Source organism: Triticum aestivum, chromosome 6D, assembly GCF_018294505.1.
Source record: "Triticum aestivum cultivar Chinese Spring chromosome 6D, IWGSC CS RefSeq v2.1, whole genome shotgun sequence".
NCBI classification, from domain to species: Eukaryota; Viridiplantae; Streptophyta; class Magnoliopsida; order Poales; family Poaceae; genus Triticum; species Triticum aestivum.
The window spans coordinates 111,598,194-111,619,735 of NC_057811.1; the positions used below are offsets into that span (position 1 = coordinate 111,598,194).

At 41.3% G+C, this 21,542-nt stretch overlaps 1 protein-coding gene across 3 annotated transcripts in view; it reads left to right on the plus strand.

Moving 5' to 3' along the window:
- The first annotated feature begins 1,913 nt into the window (after positions 1-1,913).
- Positions 1,914-21,542, plus strand: part of LOC123143952 (BEACH domain-containing protein B) — a 28,464-nt gene continuing 8,835 nt past the window's right edge. For 2 of the 3 annotated variants that reach the window (XM_044562943.1, XM_044562944.1), the window contains exons 1-26: positions 1,914-2,378; positions 2,994-3,057; positions 3,976-4,180; positions 4,787-4,960; positions 5,127-5,438; positions 7,181-7,403; positions 8,042-8,095; positions 8,384-8,824; positions 9,696-10,014; positions 10,127-10,576; positions 10,676-10,834; positions 10,941-11,090; positions 11,584-11,739; positions 11,857-11,898; positions 12,007-12,351; positions 12,580-12,753; positions 13,816-13,976; positions 17,860-18,169; positions 18,261-18,666; positions 18,783-19,110; positions 19,294-19,482; positions 20,165-20,429; positions 20,541-20,747; positions 20,826-21,047; positions 21,138-21,314; positions 21,415-21,524. In XM_044562943.1, the coding sequence (XP_044418878.1) occupies positions 2,203-2,378; positions 2,994-3,057; positions 3,976-4,180; positions 4,787-4,960; positions 5,127-5,438; positions 7,181-7,403; positions 8,042-8,095; positions 8,384-8,824; positions 9,696-10,014; positions 10,127-10,576; positions 10,676-10,834; positions 10,941-11,090; positions 11,584-11,739; positions 11,857-11,898; positions 12,007-12,351; positions 12,580-12,753; positions 13,816-13,976; positions 17,860-18,169; positions 18,261-18,666; positions 18,783-19,110; positions 19,294-19,482; positions 20,165-20,429; positions 20,541-20,747; positions 20,826-21,047; positions 21,138-21,314; positions 21,415-21,524 (5,819 nt within the window). In that variant the 5' untranslated portion in view covers positions 1,914-2,202. Of the gene's footprint in view, positions 2,379-2,993; positions 3,058-3,975; positions 4,181-4,786; positions 4,961-5,126; positions 5,439-7,180; positions 7,404-8,041; positions 8,096-8,383; positions 8,825-9,695; positions 10,015-10,126; positions 10,577-10,675; positions 10,835-10,940; positions 11,091-11,583; positions 11,740-11,856; positions 11,899-12,006; positions 12,352-12,579; positions 12,754-13,815; positions 13,977-17,859; positions 18,170-18,260; positions 18,667-18,782; positions 19,111-19,293; positions 19,483-20,164; positions 20,430-20,540; positions 20,748-20,825; positions 21,048-21,137; positions 21,315-21,414; positions 21,525-21,542 lie in introns of those variants that run through there. The other variant, XM_044562945.1, reaches the window with a different exon arrangement.

Consider the following 21,542-nt stretch of genomic DNA (forward strand, 5'->3'; position numbering starts at 1 on the left):
CCCCGCATTTTGGCATGCACATCGTGCTTACTTTCACACATATTGCCACCTGCAATTGTCCTGCGAAATAATTATGTTTGACTTTGTCGCGTCAATGCTCGTGCATGAAAGAACTTGGTATTACAATCTCCCACACATAACCAATCCACCTAAGATCATGCTCCAGCCAACAACTCTTCTTTACACAGCGGGCCGCTCAATTATCTTGCCATCTCCCGCTCTCGACGAGGGACGCCTCTGCAAAACAAACTAGCACGCTTCCGCTCGAACTCCCTTCGCACCCTCTTAAATTTTCACTTGACATCATCATTTTTGGGCTCTTCCAATTTGTTAAGTGCACTTTCATGTTCTAACACATTATTTAGGCCCATAAGGCCTTCGCTACCTGAACTAGTGGTCCATCCCCGCACCACCACGTCATCATATGATTCTTCCCTCTGCCAGCCTTCTTCGTATATGAGTCTTCTTTGCCCACTCTATATGCTAACCTCCACACTTTCGTGACAGTGTAAAGTCACAAATTGCATATTGCGACAGTGCCAAATATGCAATATTTCACTATTGCGGATAAGAAGAGATGGTTTTAAATAGCTGCGGCATATGTTCCAAAATGATCATGGGCTCATTGTGATATCAACTAGAGCATTCATCGCCTATTTCTACACACACGTTGACGATGTAAATCTTGTAAGTGAAAAAATGCAACTTATACATAACCGTTTTGCCCCCGCCATAGGTACAGGTGGACCATGGCCCTCTCCATTGTACACTTAAACTTTCATTTATCATTCTAAAGATCCCAATCATCAATTCCTTATGTTATCTCTTTCTCTGACACTTGCTCTTCTTGATCGCAAGAAGGACTGAATAAATTGTTGTGAAATGCTAGAAGAATAATTTTTTATCGGGAAGGATGTTTATGATGTTGTTGTTGCACCAACCCAATCCTTCAAGGAATGCTGAAGGATTGAAAATTTTGGTTCACAGATAGATTCATATAGTTCAGATGTCGAGAAACCCTTTATGATAGACTAGCGATCTTTCTTTCTTTGTGCTTGAATATTGTTTTTCACCCATTTTCTGATTTCTCGTGCTCGTGGTTAATTGTTTGACACATATTAGAGTTGTAGAACTTTTACTCTCGCATAATCACACACATGATATTCAAAAGCAAACATGTCAAGAGTGCCCCATAGCTATGTGGCTGATACTCTTCACCATTGCTTTAAAGGAGTGGAGTGAGCATGATAAGATGGATGTTAGGTGGCACTAAGGAAGTTATGCAAACACATTTCATATATCAACGAATGATTAGTATTGTCTCTATGCGAATGCATGAAGATGGGCACAATGGAGTCCTCACAAACTTCATCCCTACTACTAGGATATCCGTTGATTGTAGCTTGTGATTAGAGACAAGCTCGAGCACATGTGCAATTTTTTTTACACGAATATAGATGATACGGCTCGCCATATGCCTTTGGTTCAAGATGCAAAGTTCTTAGAGGAAGGTGATTTATTGCGTGGTCTGAGGGGTTTTCGTAATAGTTTTCCGCCTTGCATGACGTTTGCTATATCGAATGATTATAATAATTTTAATTAATTAATATATAGGTGGAGTTTTTCCACTAAAAAAACTCTAAACTCGTCGCTCCAAGCTACGTCCTCCACCTCGACATCAGCAAACTAGGGTCAACTCTCACGAAGCGAATCCAAGAATCCACAGGGTCACCCATGCAAAAGCGCAGAACGCAAGGAAGCCCACTCTGGCTCACCATACTGAGCACTCCCTTTTGCGGAAAAGGCCCTATAGAAATTCACATTTTTATCCAATCGCCCCCATGAGCTCCCCCCCCCCCCCCCCCCCCCCCCCCCCCCGCATCTCCCCGTTGCTTCCTTCCAGAATTAATCCAGATCCCTCTCTCCTCTCGCACTCCTCCTCGATCCGACTAAACCAAAAAAGGCTTCGCACGCACGCTAGAGACCAAAACATTTCCCCGAATTCCGATCCCCCTCACGCGATCTCCCCCCACCTCGTCTCCACTCCTGTCACTACCCGGGGATCGGGGCCGGGCTGGGTTGGATCCGGAGCGAATCCCGCGGGCTCGTCGTCTTCCCCGCGAGCGCGCGCGCAGGCGGAGGTGATGCGCTGCTCGAACTGCTGCTGCTGCTGCTGCTGCTAGCCGCGTCCGATCGGGGGCGATGAACATCGTGAAGGGCGTCGCTGATCTCCTCCGCAAGTCGTCGCCCTCCTCGCCGGCCTCCGGCGGTGGCGGCGCCGGTGCCGGTGGAGGTAGCCCCGGCGGAGGCGGGGGCGGCACCGGCTCCCCCTCCGCCGACAAGTTCGCCGCCGCGCCCTCCCCCAGAGTCCGCTTCAGGTACACAGCCCTACTCCCGAACACTCGCGAATTGCCATTGGCTCGTTTGCGGTGGGGAAACGCGGCTTGCTCGTGTGAACTGCGTGGGTGGATGCTCAAGTTACGTTGCCTAATTTCGAGCTACTGTTGGATGGTGACGGATGGGTTTTTGATTTTCTAGTTTATTACTTCAGTCTGTTAAGTTGTTCGTGCTTTTGTTTGGATGAAGCCTCCAGGTGGGGGTAATGGCTTAGCTAATTGGAAGTAGCTACACCTGTTAATTTGTTAACTGATAGTAGAACGGTAACACTATGATCCTAGAGATTTAAAATATTGATTAATTTGTTCATCCTTTTCCATTTCACTAGGTCTGCTCAGCATTTTGCTGGAGACACACTAAATCATTGGCAATTGGGTAGTTGAATGGATTACCCTGGTTCCTTATACCTAATTTCACCAATTGTAAGCTCATAACGTACCGTGATGTTACAATGTAGAAAAACAACTAAACTCTGTTGCACGTTTTCATTCACCATTACTGTTTCTTAATGAAATGTACCAGAAGCTGGTGCAGTATTGCTAGTTTTGCGATCGAATGTGGGCATTTTATCCTAATCCTGTGTTATATGGTTCCAGTGACACTGGTGAGGAAGGAATCTTAAACACACTCTGGCAGAGGTACGAGAATGCCATCGACAAGGTACTCACCCCTTTACAGAAATTTTCACTACTATATCTAAGATAGTGTCACTGGGTCCTTCAGTTATATCACAAAAAACCTCGCGTAGTGCAGATAGTGTCACTCATTCCTTCGATTAGTAGCGCAAAAAACCTGGCGAAAATGCAGACCGTAGCCTCAAACTTGAAGTTGTCAGCATACATCTCCTGATTTTGGTGCAACATGAAATATTTCCTAATACTTGAGTATCTCTTGTTGAATTTACTGAGTGAGTAATTGGACTAATATCCTCAATAAGAATCCTGTATTATTATGGAACTTGGTTGGGTAAGTCTCTGAGGGCAGAGCCTTGAGAGATTGTCCTCATCTTGCTGCTGGCAAGGCTCTTCACTGTCGTGTAGAGTTGCTTTAAGACTGAAAGAAGGGTATATGGAGAGACTATAGAGAACTTATGCATATTCTTTGTTTATTCAAAAATAGCTGGCAATGCCGTGCCTATACTGACGGTGACCTGAAAAGGATAGCTAGGACAACCAAAACACAAGATCAAATCTGAACTATCTTCTTAACATAAATATACACTTCTAACTAATTAGGATACCTTATGCTGGTCATTCCTATATTTTAACGAACATAACCCCTTCTAAACCAATAGTGCTTCACACTTATGCACTGATTATTGCCCCTTGCACGCACGCCGCTGCACATAAACATAAATGTATAAAGAGAGGAGATGTCCAAGTTCATGAATGAATCAACGTATTTATATTCTAAATCATGTAAATTAGTTTAAGCACACATTTGTATTTTTCCAACTAGATAATAATACCGAGGAGGTACTTATGATTTATAACAGTATTTAAACCCTATAATTTCTCTATAGCACGTTTCCTATTTATTTTATGACAATGTCCATTTCTCATGTCAACAATTTCATAGGCTGAAAAGAAGAAGTCCCTGCAAATATTTGTCCTGCATTTTATACAAGCATTTAAAGACTGGGAGCCACACCGTATTGATCAATCAGTTGACCGGAGATCAGTATCAGATGATACAGTTATAGGATGTTCTGGTGGGCATCCTTCTGAGGTCATCCTTATTCTCGTTCAGGAGATTTCTCATTTAACTTCATTTGTTACTGAGAGTAAGTGGGCCCACTGAAGAAAATATATCTTTCTTTACTGCGGATTCTTGGCCCCTTTATTTACCATTCTTATACCTTAGCATACAATGTTTTTTCAAGTTTCCACTCACTACTGACACCTTCTCAAGCTGCCATATGACTATAAGGACATGGTTGTATGTCATTCTCACTGAATGATCTAAGACCAAGACTGGTGAAAAAGGAGCAAAACAATTGCTAGACCTGGGAATTGAGATAATATATGACTTAGGAAGCAGTTAGTTCACTAATCAAATAATGTTAAACACAGTTCTAAATTTGTAATGTTCGCTAGATGCTCTCAAGCAGGTAGAAATTGTAAGGTTCAATTTAAGTACACCGAAAGGCTGTGTGGCGTAAATTCCTGAGTCAGTTATTTATTCCCTGAACTGTCTCTTGAACATTTTCAGCTTCTTTTATTGTGGAAGTTCATTGTACTACACTAAAATGAGCACTTGCATTCTACATACCAGATTAACAATGACCAATTGTTATACCGTGCCAACTGTTAATTATAGTGGTTTATTAGGTTTAGCAACTGCAGTGATTCGGTGATAATTGGATCGATCTTGTTTCCTGTATTCGCAGGCAGCAGCTGTCCAGAATCCTCGGCTAATCTCTCAGAGCAATCCACAGACCTGGGATTAAGCACTGAAGTATTGCCTGTTTTGGAGTGTTTCACCATTGTTACTCGCTCAGTGCATAACTGTAGAGTATTTAGTTATTATGGAGGTGTGCAAAAGGTTACTGCTCTTTTGAAAGGTAGATTCTTTCTTTAGTTGGGTATTTATTATCCTAGATTCATGTTGATTCTTTACTCCTTTCTCCATGTTATGAATCTCCTTGTAGCATAGGTTATGATAGCGGTGATATATATGTTAATTCTGTAATGAATCTAATTTAACTGGCCTTTCTTTTGTATATTCAGCCGCAGTTGTAAAGCTCAAGACCTTGACAAGTTTGCTTGCCACAGATGAACAACTGTCAAATAGAACTGTAGAAAATATGAGGATGATGCAAAAGATTCTTGTACACATTGTTACGATAATTTCAAACTTCATGGATTTGGAGCCAGCTGCAACAAGAATTTCACGGGTTGTCAATAGCACTGATCATACCCCATCAAACAACTTAGCCACAGTTACTCCCAATGCTATAAGAAGATTTGTTTCTGATAGAAATTGGCAGCAAAAAGCCATTGTTTCAGTTATGGAAGCTGGCGGAGTCAATTGGTTAGTAGGTAAAGTTGGTTTTTCAATGTTTGTACTTTGTATACATTTGATTATATCTTTTATTTTGCTTCATTACTTGCTTAGGACAGGGAATCTTAGTCTCTACATTGCGTAACTCTTACAGTTCTAGCATGGTCCACAACTCCACTTTACTTATAAGAGTTTGCTAGTAGCTTGAAGTGCAATGCGTAATTTCCGCTCTGGAGAAATATTCTGCAGGAAATATCAAAACAAAGATTAGATGGCATGTAGGTTCCACTCTTGATATTAGGCTGTGGATATTATTGATGCAATCAAGACATGTTTTGGTATAACTGTAGATGGAAGTGAGCAACTTGTGGATCATCCCTGAATGTGGGATAAACAAAGTACTACTCCCTCCGATCCATATTACTTGTCGCTCAAATGGATGTATGTAGCACTAAAATATGTCTAGATACATCCGTTTGAGCGACAAGTAATATGGATCGGAGGGAGTACCTTCATTCGGAATAGACTGCATGCAGTCAAACTTCTCTTATTTTGACCATCGATATGTCAAATACTATTTGAATTTCTCATGGGAAAATACTATAACTACATTTTTTATGAAAAAATACACTCATAATTTTATAAATTTTACTAATATATTCATATGGAAAATAATGGTCAACGTTGTGGGCCAGAGACTGTATCAAAACCTGAAATGTCATTTATTATTTTGAGAGAGAGAGAGAGGGAGAGGGAGAGGGAGAGGGAGAGGGAGAGGGAGAGGGAGAGAGAGAGCATAAGCGTTCACATTTTAGCAAATATATCTGTAGTTGTGGTAAAACAGTGCATGTTGATTAGCTTTTCCATACATTGTACTTCCTTTTAGCTCCTGAACTTGAATGAGCTCTCTATTTTGCAAACAATAAAAATACAATTACAAGTTTTGGATTTTTTTCTTTTCTTATGAGTAGATGTAGAATAAGCAACGTTTAACGAAAAATGTTCTTTTTGGCGAACTGCACAGGAAGAACACATGATCTATAATTGTGAATACGCTGTCACTATTTGCTACTCCCTCCGTATCAAAATATAAGACGCTTTTTGACACTGTCATAGTGTAAAAAAACATCTTATATTTTGATACAGAGGGAGTATTTTTTTATCATCATATTTGTCTTTATGCGGGCCCCAAGTTTAGAAATATTTCTCTGTGAAATCTTGCAGACTTAAAGTGCACTCTAACATGTACCCCCTCTGTCCGGAAATACTTGTTGGAGAAATGGATGTATCTAGACGTATTTTAGTTCTAGATACATCCATTTTTATCCATTTTACCGACGAGTATTTCCGAACGGAGGGAGTAGATATTAGTTTCTTTTTTGAAATTAATAACTACACTGTGACTTTTCTAAGACAAGAACTCACTGGAGCTTGGTATATAAAAAAAACCCCGCACTCTTCCGTACATAGGTAGTGTATATGTTGTTTTGTACTCCCTCCGTTTCTAAATATAAGTCTTTTTAGAGATTTCAATGCGGACTACATACAGATGTATATAGACATATTTTAGAGTGTAGATTCACTCATTTTGCTCCATATGTAGTCTGTATTGGAATCCCTAAAAAGACTTATATTTAGGAACGGAGGGAGTACATATCAGCTGGTAGCACATCCATGAATGCATTGTTAATGAACTCTTTCAGAAGCCTCTGATATTATAGTAAGTAACCTATGCTTTTCCATCGTTATTATGTTACTTATCTGAAATTGTTTGTTGCAGAACTCTTAAGGGTCATTCGAAGACTAAATTTGAAAGATCAGTGGACTGACTTGTCACTTCACTTTATAACTTTGTATGCTCTGAGATCAACAATATCTGAGAATACTCGTGCACAGAATCATTTCAGAAGCATCGGAGGACTGGAGGTTCTATTGGATGGACTGGGACTACCATCAAGCAAATTTTCAGTCTCAAAGCATTCTTTTGTCCCCAGTGATGAAAGGTAAGTGTTTCACTGTTTCAGCAGTGGCATATTGCTTTGTTCCGTGCCATAGAATTTAGTTCTGCGACCATTTATTTCATCTGTTCCACCGAGCTTCAATATTAATAAATTGATACATATTCTGTAGCTTGTACTTTACAACAGCTAGTGCTGCCAGCTTTCATGCACTGCCATTGAAGAGCAATATCTTACATCTCCCTTTCTACTAGAGGAGACAGCTTTATAGTAATGTTAGTGTCTTCTTAGCCACTCCCTCAATTCCATAATCAAAGAGATTCTAGTTTTGTCCTAAGTCAAACTTAGAACTTAGACATCTATGACACCAAATTAATACAGTATGGAAATATATTTCATGATGGATCTAATGAAACTAACTTGGTTTTGTAGATGTTGATATATTTTTCTATAGGCTTGGTCAAACTTAAAGAAGTTTAACTTAGGACAAAACTAGACCACTTACATTTTGGAATGTAAGGAGCACCTGCTATCAAGTGTTCAATAGGACCAGTTTTACCATTATAAACTGAAGGCACATTTTAACAACAATCTGCGATAGCAAAGATACATTTATCTGATCGTGTTTTGTGTGTTTGCCGTTCAGTTCCGTTCTTGTGTTCTAACATGACATGCTTTTGCAGGAGTGACATTCTGCAGCTCCAGATACTATCTTTGGAAATTCTGAGGGAAGCGGTGTATCCTGTTGCATAACTTTTCCTGTAGATAGATCATTGCATTCCTTATAATACTTTGTTCTATTTCTAGATTCTGCCTTTCTGGAGCAATGATAACACATAGGTACTTCATATGCTGACCTCTTATGTAGCAAACGAGTTATAGTTAGATCATCGGCATAGATTGATAGTGCTAACTTTACCTATGAGGTCGTTGCTCACCATTTTGGTCAGAATTTTGTTTTCTGTTTCGACTTAGATGACATATAATGTTTGCAGTCTCTCTTGGATCCTTGACTGTTTATTCAGTTTCGGTAATGTTAACAATTTGCAGTTCCTATGTGAAAATGGACGGATACATAAATTTGCGAACAGCATCTGTTGGCCCGCATTTATGTTTCAGGAGTTTCATCAGCAGAAATTTCTTGATCCCGAGGTGCCCAACTGGAAACTTGATAGACAAAGTACCGGGAATTCACCTACATTAGAATCATTCCCAAGTCCTGTTGATATTCTTAATACGACCGAATGGAATGAGTATTCTGTAAAGTTAAGCAAGGCACTTTGTTCTTTCCTTCTTCCTCCTAATGAGATCAGGTACTGTCCTGGTTCAACTGTTACCAAAATTTCTCTACCCATCTCGTTGGCATACTGGGAGCAATGTGCAAGGTGGATCATAAAGATTCTTTCAACTGTTTTCCCATGCATCAAAGCATGTGCTAGTGAAACGGAATTGCCTAACCATATAAGGTAAGTTCTTATTCCCCATTGATTTGGTGTATGTCTTTGTTAATTAGATTAGTTAATTATCACTCACTGTTTCAAAATTTCCAGTCTATGAAGAGTATTGGCAAGAGGGCACCTCCTGCACCCATGGGCATATGCACCCACTTTTCAAAAAATGCACTTTAAGCACGTTTCAAAATGTTGAAAAATTCAAAAGAAAATTTCACGCATACATGTTCGCAAATGTGTGTTTGTGGCACAAAGTTTTGTGAAAAAATGTCTTCTTGTTTTGTCTCCGCAAAAAGGACAAATTTCAGTGCTTCTAAATAGCGTTCCACGACACAATTTTGTCTTTTTTGCACAGGCCACAAAAAAAGTTATTTTTTCGTGAAACTTTATGCACACACATAGAACATGGAGACGTATCCGTGCAACATTTTTCAGATTTTTTTAGCATTTAGAAATGTGTTTTCCGAAGTGGGTTCATATGTACCCGGGTTCATCCATGAACTTCCCATGTATTGGCTTTCATATAAGATACTGTCCAAGCTAAGATTTAGAGGAAAAAAGTTCTGTTACATAGTTAATTCTACCATATTGCATTATTGCCATTTCCAAAAATCTGTTAGATACTATCCAACATATGAGTAATTTTCCGTAGCGCGGCTAGTCTCGTAGTATCTATTGTCGCTCCTTTTTTCATTCTTCTTGCAATTGTTCATTGTTCTGTTTATAATTTTTTCCTTTATGGTCAACACCTTTGTCTGTATCTGTATGCAATACCATGTTTCCTTAGTTCCTTCAGGTGATTGAATTTCTAATTGTCTATGTATTTTAACTGCATTGTTCTGTTCTGTAAATTTCCTTTGTTGATAAATTATTTTGGTGTATTCAGGATTTTATCAAATATCCTACAACATTACATGCTCAGCACATTTAAGAAAGTTCTCATTTCAGCACCAGTTCTACTCAAATCTTTTCGAGAGGAGGGTTTGTGGGATCTGATATTCTCAGAGAAAATTTTCTATTTCGGATCATCCCTGGAGTGCATTCATCAGATTGTTGGTGAGACTGAGACACAAACTGATCATTTCACTGACGCTGCCGAATCAACTGGCTACAAAAGTAATCTACCTGATGTCAACATCCTTCAGTCAGAAGCTATTTCCTTCTTGGAGTTTGCTGCAACACTGAATGAAAACACAAATAACCTGGTATCCAAAATTTCTCCTTCCCCGCATAATATGTTGCTCATTTTACATAATTTTGAATACTGTCATGTTTTTTTGCATTCATGTCTTTAAAATAGTTTTGTTTTGTTTGTAGCCAGAATGCTCAGCATTGTTAAGTGCACTGGAACACTGCACTAATGGTCCTGGATTGGTTGTTACCATTCTTAAGAGCTTTCATGTTATCCTGAAACTTGCCACTGAGCAAACTCTAGTTTCTTTCAAGTCATTGGACGTGCTTACCAGAGTCCTGAAGGTTGCATGCCTTCAAGCACAAGAACTAAGGAAGGCACATCCAAGCGATGACTTCAGGGGAAATGGTTCTCAATCAAACAATGTTCAGATGGATTCTCTAGATGAGAGAATTAAGAATGCTCTTACATGTGTCGAATTGGCTTTCAACCTTTTCAAGGAATATGTCACAATATCTGACCTTGGAAGGATGATAATTTTACATAATGCCAATTGTATTGGGTGCCTATTTGATTTATTCCAAGAAGAGAACCTCCGGAAACATGTACTGGAGCAAGTTCTTGCCTTATATAGGGTATAACCATGTTTACTATTCTCTCGTTTTTATCACACTTGATATTACTTCTAGAATTAACTTTCTCCTCCCTTGTTCGTTGTTCTTTCTTACAATCAGTTGCCTCCATCATCAGCACAAGATCATACAGCAAAGTTGCAACTATGCTCCAAATATTTAGAGACCTTCACTCGTGCAAAAGAGCATGAAAAGAACTTTGCAGAAATGTCGATTGATTTATTAGTTACCTTGAGAGAGATCATTTTGATAGATCGCGCGGTATGTTTTTTTTATAGATGGGAACAGTAATTGCATATTATTGGCTTGTTTCTTCCCAATTTTAGTAGCACTCCATGCCTGATGAATCCCTAATATCTTTTGCTAGTATTACCAAAATCTGTTTCGCAATGGGGAGTGCTTCCTGCATATAGTCTCTTTATTGAATGGAACTTTTGATGAAGCAGTTGGGGAGCAATTGGTCCTTAATGTCCTTCAGACGTTGACCTCATTACTTGCTGAAAATGATGAATCCAAGGTAATCATATACTGCTTTAGTTCGCTTCACATGTTCTCTGTATGAGCTATATGGGGCCAATAATAGTTTTTGGTCTTTTCTGGATGGCCACCTGTGCTGTCCTCTTGTTACAAGGTATTCATCCAAAATTATAAAGGTTTACTTTGTTGTGGAACCAGCTGATTTCTGGTGAAACCAGGTTATCCAGCAATAAAAAAATTCTCCTATTTCTCAATGGTCACACAATTTTTTTTCTTTCATTCTTTGTAAGGATTAATTGGAAACATCAATTAGAATAAAAGTTGCCATAATCAACGAGCGGAGTTACTCTGGTTCATGTAACTTACTCCCTCCGTCCGGAAATACTTGTCATCAAAATAGATAAAAAGAGATGTATCTAGAACTAAAATACATCTAGATACATCCCCTTTTATTGATCTTGATGACAAGTATTTCCGGACGGAGGGAGTACTTGCTTAATGCTCTTTTTTTTTTCCTGATTTATCTTATCCAGGCTGCTTTTAGAATGTTGGTTGGTGTGGGCTACCAAACACTGCAAAGCTTGCTATTGGACTTCTGTAAATGGCTGCCAAGTCGGAAACTCTTGGATGCCCTACTTGGTATGCTTGTCGATGGGACTTTTGAGATAAATGAAAAGACAACAATAAAGGTATGCAATCTTCATGATCTTTGAAGCAATGTGATCCTTGTATATTCAGTTGCTTCACTCAATTGTACCTGCATTGTAACTTGATTCTTTACCCTGATGTTTTCTTTTTCTCCACAGAATGAAGATGTAATTATACTTTTCTTAAATGTTCTACAAAAGGTTCGCCCCTCTCTCTCTCATACACACACACACACACACACACACACACACACACACTGTTGTTTTGCATTCATATGTTTATGTAACAATGGCGCTTCTGATTGGCAGAGCAGTACTTCGCTTCAACATTATGGGCTTGTGGTCTTACAGCAATTGCTCAAAGGGTCCATTACAAATAGAACTTATTGTTTCAAAGCAGGATTACTTAGCTTTCTTCTTGACTGGTTTTCTGTTGAGGAATGGGAGGACACAGTTATAAAAATTGCAGAGTTAATTCAGATTATTGGAGGACATAGTATTTCCGGGAAAGATATCCGGAAAATGTTTGCTCTCTTGCGTGGTGAGAAAATTAGTGTCAAGCAGAAGCATAGCTCATTGCTTTTGACAAGTCTTAGTCATATGCTCAAGGAAAAGGGACCTGAAGCTTTCTTTGAGTTCAGTGGTCATGATTCTGTGAGTTATTTTCATTTCAGTACTTTAATTGTTTTCTATAATCTGTTTCCTGACAAAACTTTAATGATCATTTTAAGTATATTTGCCTCAGTTGCCATTATGGTATACAAGTTTATATTTTGAAGCAATGCCATATTGTTCTCTTCATGGTTCTGAATAAAAGCTGCCGAACAGTTACTTTGTTTTAATCAAGTAATATTTATGTGGTGAATTTCTTCCCCTCAACAGGGTATTGAAGTAAAATCACCTGTTCAATGGCCTTACAGTAAAGGTTTATCTTTCTGCTGTTGGCTTAGAGTGGAAAGCTTCCCTGAGAATGGTATGATGGGCCTTTTCTCCTTTTTCACGGAAAATGGAAAAGGATGTTTAGCTATGCTTGGGAAAAATACTCTAGTCTATGAGGTAATGGTGGTTGCTGCCTTCATCTTTTCCAAGAACTTTTGGTAAATTAGTCTTGTATTTCTTTTTCATTGGTTAAATTATATCCTGTCAAATAAATTCTTTGGTCAGTAAAATTGGGAAATATTTATTCAAGACAAAATTACTTTCTGAAGTTGGTTATTCGATCGCTAAGTTGGCTACATAATTGCGTGAAATCCAACATAGTGGCTGACTTACGTTTTTTTCATGAAAATCCTAGTTTGGTTTTACATATATTTCAATAAATTTCTTTGTTTCCTCAAAAGAAGATTTGTCTCCATTTCACTGACTAATCTTTGATCATGTAATGCTGGTTTCACCATAGATTAATCCACTCTAACAGAAGTATGATTTAATCCATGTTTCTATTTGAGTGAAATACACCATTGTTCCGTAAACTTTGAGGAAATGAGTACTTCAGTCCATGAACTCCAGAGACGCACACATATCACCATAAATTCGTTTAAGTGATGCAGTTTAGTCCAAAAATGGTTTGGTGGGGAAGATGACGCGCAATTGGACCAATTGCGCGCACCCCAGCGAGAATGCGTGACGGTGCTCCTACACCTGCGTCTCCTGCTTGTACTTCCGCCGGGACCTGGCCTCCTGCCGCAAGGGAGACACATGCAAGTAGCGCACAACGTCTTCGAGTCCTGGCTCCACCTGACGGCGATATGGTGTTGAGGTGGAAGGCGCAGTCGGTCTGAGAAATTTGCAGAAAACTCCCTTGCTGAAACTCCCCCTCGGTCGAGGTCCTCCACTCGCACACATGTTGCGTCACCAAATTGTTTTTTGGACTAAAATGACTGAAACAAGTTTATGGTGCTATCTGTGCGTTTGTTGAGTTTGTGGACAGTTGTTTAGTAGCCATTACCAAGATGGTTTTAAAAACTCGGCCATTTTGCTGATAAGAACTCTATATGTTACTTAGTTATACATATAAATCCACATGGCATGAGCTCGTTATTTGACTTCAGTTGTCGAATAACAAAGTTTGATTTTAGTATTAATGTCAAATTTAATCACCCTATCTACCTTATGCAGTCTGTCAGTCAAAAGAATCAGTGTGTTTTGTTGCCTTTAAGCCTCCCAACGAAGCAATGGAAATTCCTTTCTGTTACTCATACAGTAGGGAGAGCTTTTTCTGGAGGAAGCCAGCTGAGATGCTATGTAGATGGCGATTTAGTATCAACTGAGAAATGCAGGTGAGTTAGCACACCATTTGATTGAGCCTGTTCTGTTTCTGTAATAATATCTAAGGATTTCAAATAGTCCCTAGTATTTTCGTGTTTAATATTTGAAATTTCTTTTCTTTGTCCATGGTTTTTATCACTATTAGTTCTTACATGTGTGTGTGTGTGTGTGTGTGTGTGTGTGTGTGTGTATACCTAATAAGGACTCCTAGACCAATACTAATACTCCTTAACACCCCCCTCAAATGCAATGTGTATGCAATAGCATTGCATTTGAAGAAGTGTAACACTAGAAAATAAATGATAACCCAGAATCCGCGTCTTGAGAGTGTAGCATGAAGATTCTTCAAAACCTGTTGAGTCAAGCCAAAGGAGATAAAGAGAAGATGGCGCATTAGAGGAAGACACCGCATCAGTAGAAGATACAAGAGATCAAGTGAAGTTGGGTTGTCAAAAGAAGTTGGCACATCAAGAGGATGAAGCATTGCACACAAAATCATAGCCCAAGAAAACTGGCGGCAAAAGAAGCTCGGCAGCATGAGAATGGACGTAGATTGACAATGCAAAAGAGGCCACAAAAATCCTATAGAAAGGACAAGGTTCAGAAAGAGGCTGACGGATAAAGATATGGTGGACTCGCATGACATGAGAAACACGAAGAAGAGCAACGGACTTGGTGGACACAGCGGAAAACATAGAGCTAGAAGCTAGAAAGCATACACTAGACGAAGATGCAAAAGCCATGTAGTCAGAAGAGGTTGCGGAGGAGACCGTGCAGGTGAGATGCCGGCGAGAAGCAGAAAAGAAGAGCAACTAGTGGAAGAGCACAACGCCGATGAAAGGTGTATGTGCGAGACGGAGTCGACAAAGAACATCGTCGAGAATCACCAAACATCAAGGGAAAGAAGAGATGCTAGATGATATTGTACCCCCCTCCCCCCCCCTTCCCTTTTTTTTACTTGGAAAATCTAATCTGCGAAGAAGGAACACCCGTATGGGCACTTAAGGTAGAAGCAGATCAACAGATGTAGGAGAGCAGCACAAGGAGGACAGTAGCATACAAGCAGCAGCACAAGGAGGACAGCAGCATGTAAGCAGCAAACAGCCAGGCATGCGCGCTAGCAGAGGAGAGCTGCATGCGGGGAAGCAGGCTAGCAGCCCTGCAATGCGAGAGCCAGCCAGCCTGGAGGCGGAGGGCAGACGGGGCTGCTGGAGATGGGCGGCGGAGAGCAGGCCGGCGGGAGTGGCGATCTGAACGGTGCCGCCATGCGGGGATCTGCAGGTGTGGAGGAGATAGTGTCGGCCCGATCCAATTGGGCCCTAGTCGATGCAGGGATGGAACGAGGCGGGGGGCCGAAAAAAAATTGATTGAGGAGGACGAGTTGTGGCGTTCAGGGAAGAAATCCCTAAACCTGGGCTCATGATGCCATGTCATGGATGCAACTTATCTCTATTGCATAGCCAAGGGGCGTATATATATTAGTACGTAAGAGCAACTCCAACGCGGCGACCCATTTCGTCCGCGCACGTCTGTTTGGGTCGGTGCAGACAGAAAAGTCGGCTCAACGCGCTGACCCAAACGGACGCGCGTCCGCTTTACGTCCGCATGCCGACCCATTCCTGGCCCATTTTTGAGCCTCATTTGTGTCGGCGCGGACATGAGACGAACGCGTGCGGTGCCCGCCTACTCCTTCCCCTGGCCCGCTAGCCGGTGGCACATTGGCCATCCTCTCCCATTCCAACAACAAACACTCACCTGCCTCCTTCGTCGACGCCGCTGCCGTCCATTTTCCAGTGCCTCTGCCAGCTGTTGGTGCCGCAACATCCTCCCACCCCCCTCCACCGCCGCCACCTCCCACGTCGCCGCCATCGCCGTCGGGGCTCCGAAAGCTTCCCACCCCCACCTCGCCGACACAGCCGCGACCAAGAAGCCGCCTCGCCGCCCCGCCAGCTCCTTCGTCCTGACAATGGCACGCCCGTCAGACGCCGCCAGGGCAGCTAGCTGGTCCGAGGGCGGCGCGACTCCCTTCGCCGGCCGGCTCCTTCGTTGATGCCCGCAAGCTTTTCGACAGTTTGCCAAGGTACAAAATGGACTCCGCCGACTAGTTCTTTTTTCATAATTTCCTTTGCGACTCCAACGATTCCTCGTCCGATGATGAGGAGATCTTGGCTGCCGTGTTGGTCCATCACCACCTCAATAGCCAGCGGCCGTTGTTTCGTGGCTCCATTTCGGGGCACCTTCCGGCGTTGAGTCGCAACCGAGAGAGCGGGCATTTCCTTCTTTGGAAGGACTACTTTGACACAACGAAACCGCTGTTCAAACATCAGAAATTCCGGCGCCGTTTCCGTATGGGTAGGCATCTTTTCAACCGTATTAGAGAGGGGGTGGTCGGATATGATGACTATTTCGAGTGCAAAGAGGATGCCCTTGGAAAGATTGGCTTCTCCTCTTATCAGAAATGCACTGCAGCTGTTCGGATGCTTGCATACAGAGTGCCCGGTGATCTCATTGACGAGTACGTCCGTATGAGCGAGTCTACATGCCTAGACTCCATGTACAAGTTCTGCAAGGCTGTGATTGTTGTGTTTGGCCCTGAGTACTTGAGAGAGCCGACTCCTCAAGATACAGCCCGCTTGTTGGCGATGAATGCCAGCAGGGGCTTCCCAGGGATGCTTGGCAGCATAGACTGCATGCACCGGGAGTGGAAGAACCGCCCTTCTGCTTGGCAAGGGCCATGTCAGGGCTTGCACTGTCATACTTGAGGCCGTGGCATCACAAGATCTTTGGATCTGGCACTCTTTCTTCGGCATGGCCGGATCACACAATGATATCAACGTGCTTCAACGCTCGCCGGTGTTCGCAAGGCTTGCCGAAGGCAACAGCCCACCGGTGAATGTTACTATCAATGGCCACAACTACGACAAAGGATACTACCTAGGTGACGGTATCTATCCTCAGTGGACCACTATTGTGAAGACAATCCCCAACCCTGTCGGATAGAAGAGGAAAAGATTCGCCCAAGAGCAAGAGAGTGCTAGGAAGGACGTCGAGCGTGCCTTTGGTGTTTTGCAATCTTGATGGGGCATCGTTCGGTATCCTGCTAGGACTTGGAGCACAAAGAAGCTGTGGGAGGTGACGACTGCTTGTGTGATCATGCACAATATGATCGTAGAAGATGAGCGTCCGGAACGTATACGATCAAGGGTTTCAGTTTCAAGGTGAGAATGTTGTGCCTGAGCATGGAGGAGCGGCAACGTTTGAACGGTTCACCCAATTTCATCATGAAATGCGTGATTGGGAAACTCACATGCAGCTGCAAAATGATTTGGTCGAGCATATGTGGGCTCATGTTGGCAACCAATAGATGTATCCTTTTTATTTGGCTTGTAAAACTATGTGAGAACAATTTAATTTATATTCGGGCTTGTAAAATTATGCTTTATATTTGGTTGTGAAAACTATGCTTCCTTGTGAAACTATATATTTGCTTGTGAAATATGCAAAGTGTTCATTGAAAATGGAGGCCAGCCGGCCATGCCGGCAAATATGGGTCGGCGCGTTGGGCGCACTGCTGACCCAAATAAAAAAGAGGGCGGACACCGAGCGGGGGCCGACACAAACGGAGCGTGTTGGAGTTGCTCTAAGACTTGGGGTACAAGGAAAGAGACATAGCCTAATAAGGACTCATAGACCAATACTAATACTCCTTAACAGGTGCAAATTTGCTAAAACTTCGAATAGAAAACTGACATCTACATGCCCTAACTGCAAAAGATAGCAATTGGATCCTGTGAGCTCATATATGGTTAAGAGATCAAGGATTTTTTGTCTGTTGTTTTGATTTGCAGTATATTAGTTAAGATGTTTTATACCACTTTTTTTTTCTGTTCTCAGGTATGCAAAAGTCAATGAAGTGATGACTCGCTGCAGTCTTGGAACAGAATTAATGCCCATTGGTGAAGAACCAACTTCTCTTGGTTTTGAGGGCACTTTTGCTTTTACTGGTCAAATGGGCCCAGTTTATGCATTTTCTGATGCTCTCTCTGCCGAACAAATAAGAGGCATATACAATCTTGGACCAAGTTACATGTACTCTTTCCTTGGTGATCAAAACTTGCTTATGAATAATGACTCACTTTACAAGGGAATTTTGGATGCAAGGGATGGTATTTCATCGAAGATGATTTTTGGCTTGAACGCACAGGTACGAACTGGCCTCCAAACAACATGTTATATTTTCTTGATCAATTGCTGGAACCAGAGAATTGAATATTTTGTTCTTTTTTTCCTCCTAGGCTAGCAATAATAGGACTTTGTTCAATGTGTCTTCTGTACTTGATAGTCTTGACAAGAGCAAGCTTGAGGCAACCATCATGGGTGGTACAAAGTTATGCTCGAGGCGCTTGCTGCAGGACATAATTTATTGCGTTGGAGGTGTCTCTGTGTTGTTTCCTCTTCTGATACATTTTGATGATGCCATCACTCATAGTGGAGAATCTCCCACTGGTGATCAGTTGGCAGGTCAAGTCATTGAGCTTGTTGCATCTGTTCTGGATGGAAATGTAGCAAATCAGCAACAGATGCATCTTCTTTCTGGATTCTCTATTTTAGGCTTCTTGTTTCAATCTGTTTCACCACAGCTGCTAAATTTCAAGACTCTTTCAGCACTGAAGCACTTGTTTAATATTTTGACAAACAGTGGTGACGTCTCTCTCTCTCTCTCTCTGTCTCTCTCTTTGTCTCTCTCCCCACACAGTCGGCCACATTTTTCTGCCTGCTTGAAACTATGTATATCACTAACATATCTGTTCTTTCAGGTATGTCAGAAATTCTATTGAAAGATGCTCTTCAACAAATATATCTGAACCCGCATATCTGGGCATATTCAAGTTATGAAGTACAAAGAGAACTTTATCTGTTTCTGATACAGTATTTTGAAACTGACGGGAAATTGTTACCAATGTTATGTGGACTCCCTAGGATCATTGATATTGTACGCCAGTTTTATTCAGAAAAGTTAGATGCTAGGTCTTCTAAGCCTTTGCTGCATTTGATTACTGAACAAGTGATTGGAGAGAGACCACATATAGAAGAAATTCGCAAGATTCGTCTTCTCCTCTTGAGTCTGGCAGAAATGAGCTTAAAGTAAGCACTTTCAACTTTACATTCAGAGATGCAATGTTGTGTTTTTTTCTCAATCCGTACTTCCATATTTTTCTTTGTTCTGCTATCATTGTTTTATTATCATTCAATGCTGCCATATACTCAAGTCTAAAAGATATATTCCTTGGATTCATATGCTAACAATTCAACTAACTTCTGTTGTAGGCTGAAGGTCTCTTCACATGATATAAGAGCTCTTGTGTCCTTTTTCGAGAAAAGTCAAGATGTTGCATGTATCGAGGATGTACTTTACATGATTATCCGTGCTCTTTCACAGAATTCACTTCTATCATCTTTTCTGGAGCAAGTAAATTCTGTTGGAGGTTGTTACATTTTCATCAATCTTCTTAAGAGGTAATGCACATCTAGTTATTTATGAGTCATATTTTGGACCCAAGTCATGCAGTGCTTGTGTTTTGTGCACTTTACTGAGTGATAGACTGATAGGGGCTGTTTGGATTAGAGCCCCGAGCTGCCGTGCCAAAAAATAGGCGTTGACTGAGGGGTTAGTTGCTTGTTTGGTTGGCCACCGATAAATTGGCGTGCCCACGTTCGCTTTGGTTCCTCAGTTCATTTCACGCGAACATTTTGGCGAGAAGCAGGCGCCCGATTCCTTCGCCAATTTTTTGGCGCACCCGCAAATTGGCAGGGCTAGCCCTGGCGGCATCCAAACAGCCCCGTAGTCTCCGAGTGTAAAGTTACTATGGATCAAATTCCACTTTGACAGGGAGCTTGAGCTTTAGCCACCCGTTTAGTCAGTGATAATGCTATTTTTTGTGCATATTGCATTTTGATCTTTGAAATAGGTTCTGTGCCCATTTTTTCCGGACTAATTCTTCTGAGAATGATAGGTCTATGCTACCATAGTTTTGCCTCATTTCCTGACATTCCTTGTTTATATGTGTAAATCATGGGCATTATGTAGTGTGGAAGATGACTGTTCTGATTCTGTATTACACTTGGCAATCCGTGTTTCTTTTAACTTCTCAATCAGTATTATTGAGGATGTGTATTTATAACATCACCTGCTGTTCAGGGAATTCGAACCAATTCGTCTACTGGGTCTTCAACTTCTTGGAAAGCTTCTGGTTGGAGTTCCATCTGAGAAAAAAGGACCAAAACTTTTTGGCCTTCCTGTAGGACGACCTAGATCTATGTCCGAAAATATACGGAAAGGAATCGCAGCAACACCCCAACTGTTTTTCTATTCAATATCTGAGAGACTTTTCAAATTTCCACTTTCAGATCATTTATGTGCTACTTTTTTTGATGTTCTTCTTGGTGGAGCCAGCCCTAAGCAGGTAAATTTTGTCAAACTTCACATTGAATATGGTGATACTATGCTGTTTATCCTCTGATGTTAAACTTCTGTAAACAAATGATCTGATTTGTTCGTTATATTTTTTGTTCAGGTCTTACAGAAACGGTCCCAATCTAATGAGCTAAATGATAGAAGCAGTACGTCAGTAGTGAGCTTGGCTCCTTTTTATGTTCCTCAGATTTTGGTCTGCATTTTTAAATATATGCACTCTTGCCAAGATGCTTCAGCACGTGCAAAGATCTTGAGTGATCTTCTTGATTTGCTTGATTCAAACCCCTCAAATGTTGAAGCCATCATGGTAATTACCACTTGCTGTATTTCTAGGCCTATATAAATTACTTCTATGTTATCATAATTCATAAATCAATTTCATCAGGAGTATGGTTGGAGCTCTTGGCTTGAGACATCTGTGAAGCTTGATGTCTTCAGGGACTACAGACCAATTTCGAAAGCTAATTATGCCAGTTTGGAGACCAATGAGCTAATTCTTGTGAGGAACATGTATTCATTAGTCCTTTCTTATTTTTTGTGCTACGTGAAAGGTGGCTGGCATCAGCTGGAGGACACAACAAATTTTCTTCTCTTAAAAATTGAGGAGGTTGGAATGCTAACTCGTTTGTTTGTGTTACAGCAATCTAGTAGCCTTTTCCATGCCCTAGTAACTCTTTGAGTATTGCTTAATCCACAGGGACAGTTAACAAATTTCTGTCTGCTGCGAGACATTTTTGAAGATATCATTGGAAGCCTGCTCGAGACTTCTCCTGATGAGGACATATTCATTTCACAGCCATGCCGTGATAATATCTTGTACCTTTTGAAGCTGAGTGATGAATTGCTTGTTGATCAAATTGGAATTAAGCTCCTGGTATCCTCTGAGCAACATGTCCTATAGAACAGAAAAACATGCTACACTTTTCTTTTTGTATAGTGTGTCGTTCACTCATTCTGTCCCTTTTCTCTCACAGTTTCATCCACCTGATATGTGTGCCTCTTCATCCGATGGCTCACAGAAAGATGACATTGGCTCTGCATTTGTGGAAATTATAAATGCTGAGAGCAATAGCCAATCTGCAAGGTAATATATACTCCCTCC